At 34.8% G+C, this 9,700-nt stretch overlaps 1 protein-coding gene across 1 annotated transcript; it reads right to left on the reverse strand.

Moving 5' to 3' along the window:
- Window positions 1–5,224: 5,224 nt before the first annotated feature.
- LOC134818908 (cornifelin homolog A-like) lies at window positions 5,225–7,137 on the reverse strand. Its single transcript, XM_063828619.1, has 3 exons — window positions 6,825–7,137; window positions 5,799–5,962; window positions 5,225–5,607 (listed from the first exon to the last, which is right to left on the reverse strand). Exons 1-3 carry the CDS (start codon window positions 6,874–6,876, stop codon window positions 5,488–5,490), a joined length of 336 nt encoding a protein of 111 aa, XP_063684689.1. The 5' UTR covers window positions 6,877–7,137; the 3' UTR covers window positions 5,225–5,487.
- Window positions 7,138–9,700: the final 2,563 nt, after the last annotated feature.

Below are 9,700 nucleotides of genomic sequence, written 5' to 3' on the forward strand. Positions count from 1 at the left end.
TTCATTAAAATCTGTATGTACTCCTAAACCGTGGTCAATCAAGTGAACTCCTAGGCTATACTCATCACTAGTAATATCAAATGCTCTACCATCAACGATTTCATAAAATTTGGACCTGTGTCCGTCCATCCTTTTATGCAAGCTATTAATAGTCCTACCCACATAGTTTTTCTTACAAATCGAACACTGTACAAGATAAATGATGTTATAGGTCTTGCAACAACCAGGGGCTGATTTGATCTTTTTGCCATTTGATGTGATGGAGTCCTTACTCATGATCATTTTACAACACTTGCAGTTTCTTCTGTGACAGGGTTCAGTTTTACCATGTTTAGCACCTAAGGCAAGCTGTTTAGATGTAACGAGGCGAGATCTAAGCGTAGATCCCGTTTTCTTCACAAACTGAAACAGTTTATTTTTTCCTTTCGGTGCTGTGGTGGAGTTTTAAATTTCATTATATATTGTGACAGAATTAACCTCATTTCCCAATAACCAAGTGCCTGTATTAGCTAACTATTCAAAACAACATATTTTAGGGCTATGATTGGTAGAGCAACCATAAAATAATGAGTTGAAAGGGTTTTTAGGACACCTCACAGTAGAATAGAGGTATGGTATCATGAGTGTGACAAAGTTACCCAAATATTGCCTTGTAACCGTTCGATCCGTGCCCATTAACCAATGTTGTATCATAATTGTTAGATAGACCTAATTTACTATATTTCAGACCAAGGAATGATAATTAGACAATTGCAGTTAACTAAGTCACACAAAATGTGACATTTGAAACATTATAGTGCCTAACAACAATAGATTTTCTTTCTGAGCGGTGCATATGGGAGTATGGGTTACGTGGCTAATGTTCAGAACTTCTGAACGTGCTAGGTTAATAGATGTCAAAATTAAGCCACTATCGTCAAAAACGCTATTATTTTTGTTTACCAATATCCTCAAACTCAAATGAACGTGTCCAAATAGTAAAGGGGGTAAATAGTAAAGGGTGTAAATAGTAAAGGGGGTAAATAGTAAAGAGGGTAAATAGTATTGTGAATATAAGAGGCACGGTCATGCTTGCCAGCATTGTGATTGCTGTGTCATAAGATATAAGTTGTGTGATCCAGGTTGGCTGTCAGAACGATGACCAAACAAAGCAAAAATATCCCTTAAATCTTTTTCTTATTCTAAACTTATTCGAGCTTCTGAAATCTGAATGCATGTTAGAATTATAGCCAATAGTTAATCTGCAATTTTTGTTCTATTTATTAAGTTATTAGGCATTGGCACCCTGAATCTTTATCTCTCTGTGTGTTTTTGAATTTTCATGAGCTGAGCAGAGGGAAGAGACTAAATTCTGACCTTCTCTTCCCTTCTCTGTCCTGGGCAGGGAATATTAACGGGTTAATTTACTAGCACTTCCAGTCTTCTGAATGTGAGTCTGGGATAAGGTATATTTGGTTATTCAGTAGCGGCCTATTGGACCTTTATCTTGACTCTGTATCTTTGAATTTACATGAGCTAAGCAGATGGAGGATATCTTCCCTCGAGCCAGTCCTAGTTTTTGATCACCACATTACTATTAGATAACAGGTCCTGGGTCGGCGATTACAACAAAGCAACAACCGTTTTGTGAGATAAGTACGCAGACTATAGGCGCTTTTAAACTAGACTATGCAAATACAAGTCGTACAACTCATGATCCGATCTTACTTGATATCTATAGAATCTTAGGATTTGACACTTGGTCCTTATTGATCAATGATCATGCAATAGCTTTACAAAATAACAGTCCCGTAGAATTTAAAACAAAGCAACTACGGTTTAGAGGACCAAGTATTTAGTATAAACGCCCTAAAACATGAATATTCAAATACTCGACTCCTCAAATCCTTCCATTCATGATACTTTTAAAATCTAAAAGTAATGTGAGGTAAAATTTGCAAAATCATTGTCATTCTCCATTCAATGGATAATGTGTACCTATAAATTTAATACGTGCTTTTTCATACGATATTATAGATTTCTACTATCTTTTACTGATCAAGATAAAAATTCTATTTCAGGCAGTCGTGCTCTTAACCTAAATCTTCATCACACCATAAGCTAGACTTCAAGTTTTCGAGGTGAATTTCAATTATAAGTACATTAAATATATACTTATTTTGTTTCATGTTGATGCCCGGTTTTGTAAAAAATATTAATCATCGTGTTGATTCTGAGAGAGGCAACAGTTAATATTTCAGATCAATTCTGTGAAAAAGAAAAAACATTACAAAAAGATATTCAGCGGAGACAAGATTGGATCAGCCTAAAGGAGCAGAAGAAGCATGAAACTTGATCAGCAGTCCTCTCATTTGAACATTGTGAAATCAATACATTACTGTGCACAGACATGATACAAAACACTTATTAACTTTTTAGTCATTCATGAGGGAACATATTTTTAGAAACCAATAGCTTTAAAGGTATTATTTCTATTTCGCTTTTACTTGGGTGGTGATTTTCGCATTTTTAAATAGAATATTTTGGACTGAAGATGAGCCTTCTAAACAACTTCTGAGTCTAAATACTTTTATTTTTCTCTTTTAAAACCTCCGGTCGTAAAAAGTAACTTAAATTACTTTTTGTTATTTTTCTCGGTTTAACAGAATATGTTTGTTTTATTGTATGATTACCCCTTTAAATTTTAAACCTGGTACCAATAATATAGAACAATTAGACAGTTAGGGGATATCTAATTTCTAGTACTTTAAACTTTACTAGTTAACTTTAAAGTTAACTCTTTAAGTTAAGATTCAAACTCCATTTCCTATCTCGAACCCCCATAACTTGATGTTCTTCAAAGGTGAACGTGGGTTTACAATTTGCCCCCCGCATTCATTATCCGAGTCAGAGTTTTCTAAGTTAAGGTGAAGGTTTCTTTGGAGGCCATAAGGCTTATCATCCTTCGGAAACTTGTCTTGGGCTAAGTTTATGGTGTCCCCACTGAGGACTTTAGGGGACTTGTCGCTCTTTGAGATGGAGTTATAGCGTCGGAAGGTGAAGACCTTGTTGGGTTGAGATATTTTATCAGAGTAAGCATGTTCAGCTTTTGATTCTTCAGGTGCACCAACATTCAAATCACCGTTCTTTCTATCGGTGTGTGGAATGTTAGACTGATTTTGACAAGCTTCCCGATAACTTGGGGGCGACGTTTTATAAGGAGCATTGATACGAATTTGTTCGAGGTTTCCATCGGAGTCATTCGGGGTGTTACTAAGTTTTGCAAGCCTTGCTGCCGATTTACGATTAATTCTGCTAACCAGACATTCTTTCCACTTATCCTGAAAAAAACGTGATGGTGGTAAGTTTAATTTTCAAGTTATTCCTTGATATTATCAACAATCAGCAATTTACGATCGATTAACCACAATTAACCACTTGCAATGAATATTCAAAACATAAATTTCCTGTTTACACACCCCAAAAGCATTGACCTCCTCTAATGTCAGATAAACTTCCTCCTCCACCGCTGTAAATAGGTAATTGTAATGATCCTCTTCAAACCTGCAACAATAGATTTTTATCTTTAACACAAGGTGCTGGAAATTGATAGATAGGATCGATGAGATATTCATAAATAGAATCTTTGTTTAGCTAGTAATGGTAAACTCTTGGATTTATTTTTAACTAATTTTATACAACTTCAAACATGTCAGCGTCCAATAATGTAAATAACGCACTGTATAGCGATGGCATAAGGATAGTCTCCGATCTTTATTGAGAAGTACTCTCCTTTTCTTGGGTCTAGAGCTAAGATGATTATACTAACTTCGTACAAACAGCTCAGTATCGCAGCATCTATGTACCCTGTAATTAAATTCCAATTTAAGTGATTAATCCGTATTAATAAACTTAATAATGAGACTAAAGGTTCCACGAAATGAATTGCTAAGGAAGAGCCCGGAGCATATGAAAGTAGCGTCATTTGATGTATTGTATGTAACACCCCCATACCATTATAATAGGGTTAAACCGCTTTCCTGATGTGTTGAGTTATGATTAAAAAAACTGCTTTGGTCACGTGCGACAGTCTGATATTAATAAAATACTGATTTGATTTTTTTACTGTTTAGGGCTCGGATTAAAGGGTTATAAAGGTCGCAGTTAGGGTTATGGCTAGCTTCATGGGTATGGTTATGGTTGGGGTTAGGGTTTCGGGGGACCTTTTCTTTCGGTTACGAAACGGTAAAACCTAACTCACGTGACAGTGTGCTGGTGAGTGAACTATCAAAAGCCTTTTATTAAACAAATAATTTGTTACAATAAAAGTACAAGGTACAAACCTCCCCACATTAACGACCTTTTGATGATGTCAGCGTATTTTTCAGGGCTGCAACCAACCTCTTCTTTCAAATGTAATCTGTATTTATCAGGATTTTCTAAAACCTGATGTAAATTAAAATAAGATTTCACCACAATATGACCCAATAAAAATATAAACCAAACGACTGAATATTCCGGGGAAACGTTTTACCTTAAGAAAATTAGATCAACAAACCTCATTTGCTACTTCCTCCCTTAACGTCCTACTAAAAGTTTTCATTTCCTTGGCAGACAGGTCGGTTTCGAAGCCAGAAGAAAGGCGAAGGAGACTTCCGATCGCTGTGAAGAAGCAAGACCCATCGGCTGGCACATCTCTGGTATATTACTAATTTTAGTTGTCTCCACTTTCCGATATTTCCTAAGCGAGAACAAATACCAAACAACATCGATTACTACAACAAGAAAGGGTTGATTATATGGAAAATGACCAACCTGCTTAGTAGGGATCTTGTTGAAACAGTAGTCGGAAAAGCTAGCATGAACCAAATTACGATGTGAAAATACAAAGTCTCCTGTTGAGACAAATAACGGAGGCGATATTTTAAACTAAGACAAGTGTTAAGTGTTTTTTTATGTGCTTGATTGAGGTTATGAGTACGGCCGATGTCTAAAATTGATAATTATCGTTTTATCTGCGAGTGTGGCGACTAGCATGAAATGGCTGAAGTAATGTTGTTTTTGACCAGGTACTACACTGATTAACTGATTGTTTATTTAAGATGTAACATTATAATGGGCGTTGATTATTAATCATTTTTGATGAATTTAATGGCAAAAATTGGCAACATTAAAAATAAAACCACTAAAGTTCTATACACAAATTTTTAAGTTTATTCAATCATATTCAATTTAATCCGACAAAATGCAGATGTAATTTAAGATTGGCGTTCTTGAACACATCAATTGCTTTCTATTTCTATTTTCAATTACAAATTTCAAACTTTCACATATAATGCAGATATTGCCATTCAATACAACTACAATACCGCAAACTCTTCATTCGTGAATGTCGGATGTCCTCATCAGCGACAAAAAATCAACGCCACAGCAATTCCGCCACAGAAACATGGCGACTAATTCTGTCAGGCGGATTAAGGTGACATACAGTTCACGCCAGGATCAAGTTTAGTTTCGGACAACTCCGTGAGCAGCAGCCATGGGATCACAATCCAGCTGCTGAGCTTCTTGGACCAAAGCACAGAGACCACAACATAAGATGTGCATTAAATCTGACAGAAATCCGCCCTGGGGGAATAGGATTTTAGAATTTTAAACTGTCTGGTTATATCGACGGAATCGTGGAATGTTTAATTTTGGAGAAGCCACAGCTCGCCTTGGTCTAACTCTAACTTTTAGAAAAATGTGATTCTAGAGACAACAATCGACCTTTCTCGAATGTGAGAGAAAGCTGTTTGATATATTTGATAAATACAAACCTCTATGTGGTATTTTTCCCGAATGTTTCCTCTGATTTTCAGCCAACAGAAGATGTTAACGAAGGGCACGAAGAAGAGAACGGCGGCTACACAGCAGTTGGTAGTATCTGATTTCTGGGCGTTTCTGGCGTAGGTGTAACATGGCACGAAGTAGGTAATCGCGCCTGAAAAAGTGAATAGAAACACGTTATTACTTTATTAGGTACGTTATTACGTTATGACGTTATTACTTTATTACGTTATTACGTTATTACGTTATTACGTTATTACGTTATTACGTTATTACGTTATTACGTTATTACGTTATTACGTTATTACGTTATTACGTTATTACGTTATTACGTTATTACGTTATTACGTTATTACGTTATTAAGTTATTACGTTATTACGTTATTACGTTATTACGTTATTACGTTATTACGTTATTACGTTATTACGTTATTACGTTATTACGTTATTACGTTATTACGTTATTACGTTATTACGTTATTACGTTATTACGTTATTACGTTATTACGTTATTACGTTATTACGTTATTACGTTATTACGTTATTACGTTATTACGTTATTACGTTATAACGTTATTACGTTATTACTTTATTACGTTATTACGTTATTACGTTATTACGTTATTACGTTATTACGTTATTACGTTATTACGTTATTACGTTATTACGTTATTACGTTATTACGTTATTACGTTATTACGTTATTACGTTATTACGTTATTACGTTATTACGTTATTACGTTATTACGTTATTACGTTATTACGTTATTACGTTATTACGTTATTACGTTATTACGTTATTACGTTATTACGTTATTACTTTATTACGTTATTATTTTATTATGAAATTGCTTTATTACGTTATTACTTTATTATTAAATTGAAGAATGGGCCCTTTAAAGTTAAAAACATTTTTAATTATTAAATCTTTGCTTCGAAATGATACACGGCATTGCTGAAAACGTGAATCTGGTGAAACTGACACAATAGTTATTTTAACTTATAGTTAAACTTACATGTGCCGATGTCATCGAAACAACCAAAGATACTGTGACTCCAATCACCCATTGCGCAGTACAGTCTCTAAATGGAATAAAACAGTTAAGTTTCTCAATTGGTTAAATCAATAAATTAATCAACTAATTAAAATGATTTCAGCACTCCTTGTATTTTTGCTAATAAAATTTCCTTTGCACATTGAGGTATCGCTCACACATAACACATGCCATTCTAAACCCCTCTTCCCTACGTCCTCTCACCTCTATTAGTCTTATATTGCACATAGTTATTGTTATTGAGTTATTGAATTACATCAGGTAACTTTTCCGAATCCTCTGATCTGCAGCTTCCCCCTGTTTTATGTTATATGTGACCAATCACAAACAGATAACAGTACGTACATAGTTTTCCCAGCATTTGAATATTTTCCAATACGTCTTAACCCATTAGGGACGATAGGGTCGTTTTTATGACCCACCTTTTCTCAAAATCTATTGGGCTACATATAATGAAGCCCAATAAATTTTGAGCATATATGCTATAGATTCGTTATAGCGTTTAGTGATTTGGTTTTTCGTCTAGAAAAGGTGGGTCATAAAAACGACCCTATCGTCCCTATAATGTCTGTCACTATTTACATTTTAACAAATTTTTACAATATAAGTCGTTCGATTAATAGTTTGATAAATTAATCAATTTAAATGATTTCAGCACAACTTAATCTTATAACGACGCGGTATAATTTTCTATTTGCATATGTATTTCACAACATACCAGTACGTACATAGTTTTCCCAGCATTTGAATATTTTCCGGTACGTCTTAAGCTTCATATCTGCCTTTATTTAACAATGGAAGGTTACTGAATTTTACCGGTGTTACTGAATTTTACCGGTGTTTTACTAAGCTGGTAGTGCGAATATCATTACTATTTAAAGTTAATAGCAATAGATAAGACTATTAATTAACAATAACACACTTCTGTACAATGGACTAGTAAAACACATGATTCGATATCGGTGCAAACATCTACTGTCAATGAAAAAATAAAAGAGGAGAAAGAGGCCGAAATTTACGAAATTAATATAAAATGTTAATTGGTTAATGATAACGTTATATAAGAAAGTGAAAATTTCATTATCACACGAATGTTCATTGCACAAATTCATGACCAGTAGTTGAAGTTTTAAAAAAATAAAGACACGCCTATCTGTGAGCTGATACAACAGAACCCACTCTACAGCAGCTTTGAGCTGGGGTGCTCTGTGTAAACACTATGTAAACAGCTTCCTGGGCGTTGTTTGTTTAGGACGCAGTGCTTTGCTCGACTTACTTCCTTGTGCTTACTTCGCACTAGCTCGGCTGTTTATAGGTGGGAATATGACGACATTTTGTGGCTTGTAACAGTCAAGATTTAGGTTAGGTGATATTTTAGTTCTCGAGAGCACTTGCAGTTGGCATTGCAGTGGTCTCTAGTGTATGATCCTATATAATTATATAGACGAGGGCCAGGGCTGGTTAGCCGGTCTATATCGGCTGGCTACGAAAAAAATCGGCTGGTCATAAATGTTATATGAGACGTAAGATTCGGCTGACGAATATTGCATGATTATGAGATTGCATAAATATGATGAACACTAATAATAATATATTATATTTATATATTTATATATCAACGTTACTTCTTCAAAATTTAAGTCTTTTTGAGTTGATTTACTTTTAGATTTTCACATTTTGATCATTCAGGTTTGAAAATCTTATCAACTAGTATATCTTATCGGCTGGCTTAACCGATTGAAATTATCGGCTAGTTAAGTCGTCTAGCTCACGCCTTAATCAAATCGTAGTTCGATCATTTTCAGCCTAAAGCTCGATATAGACGCGGATTTATAAGATCAAAAAACTCCATAAGAATTTTAACCTTAAAAAGACCAGAGAGTATACATTAAGTCTGCACTCATTCTCCACAGATCAGTAATCACTCATTGCGAATCATTCTGTAGATACAAAAATGTAAAAGAAGTAAAATGTAAGGACAACGAATTAGCAAAGTATAAATTGTTGCCTTGAACTGCAAAAAATACGAAATAATTAAAGGAAAATACCCGAAAAATTTATTAACCAACCTGACATTCATGCTAACTAAAAATAAAAGTAACTATACTCTCAAAATAATTGTAACCCTATACATAATACAAATGCAACAATAACGTGACTAAAACTTGACTCGAGAACATAAAATTTCTAGTTCTACTATTTCGAGGGAGTTTAAAGTTTAAGGACTAATGCTCGGGATAGGATGGAAGTGGTGAAGTAGAGTGTGATGTTGGGTGGTATTCTTTTAAGGGTTCTGTGGAATAAAACAGCGGCATATTTTCCGAATTCTGATACGAGATAGAAGATAATTACTACTTTATTACCCTGAATTCCTTGCCAATGAGTAGGTTTTTAAAAGTTTTCTGATACATTTACTGAGAGTTGGCGATAGCCTGGGCATTCGGTGGCTCTATTTAAAGTGGTGTTTCTACTTATCCAGATTCCTGGAGTGCCGCCTGAACCAGGAGTACAGACACGTTCAATACTTTAACGGCATCTCATTACCACCGTACGGGGACAGATATAATGCTTAAAAGTGCAGTCGTTAACAGACAGTGTACTGATAATACACTAATACACATAATCATATGTCAAGTAGTAAGATGATGAGTAAGAAACCTTTTAAATTCTGTTTACTCAGCTTCTTCCTGGACCATTCATCCAGGCATAATCTCGAAGGGAGACCTTTATCAGCCCTCGTTTGAACGGACCAAAGTACGACCTTTATAATTATGGGCAGAGTAAATTAAAAAGGGCCGGTCACGAATTTAATTTTGGCAATTTTAACAGAATAACAA

Source organism: Bolinopsis microptera, chromosome 7 (genome assembly GCF_026151205.1).
Source record: "Bolinopsis microptera isolate Bmic1 chromosome 7, MBARI_Bmic_1.0, whole genome shotgun sequence".
Lineage (NCBI taxonomy): Eukaryota > Metazoa > Ctenophora > Tentaculata > Lobata > Bolinopsidae > Bolinopsis > Bolinopsis microptera.

Coding starts and splice junctions, on each gene's coding strand:
- LOC134818908 (XM_063828619.1), bottom strand. CDS start 6,876: ATGGGTGATTGGAGTCACAGTATCTTTGGTTGTTTCGATGACATCGGC. Junction 5,963..6,824: donor TTTCGATGACATCGGCACAT/GTAAGTTTAACT, acceptor TCACTTTTTCAG/GCGCGATTACCTACTTCGTG. Junction 5,608..5,798: donor GGGAAAAATACCACATAGAG/GTTTGTATTTAT, acceptor CTATTCCCCCAG/GGCGGATTTCTGTCAGATTT.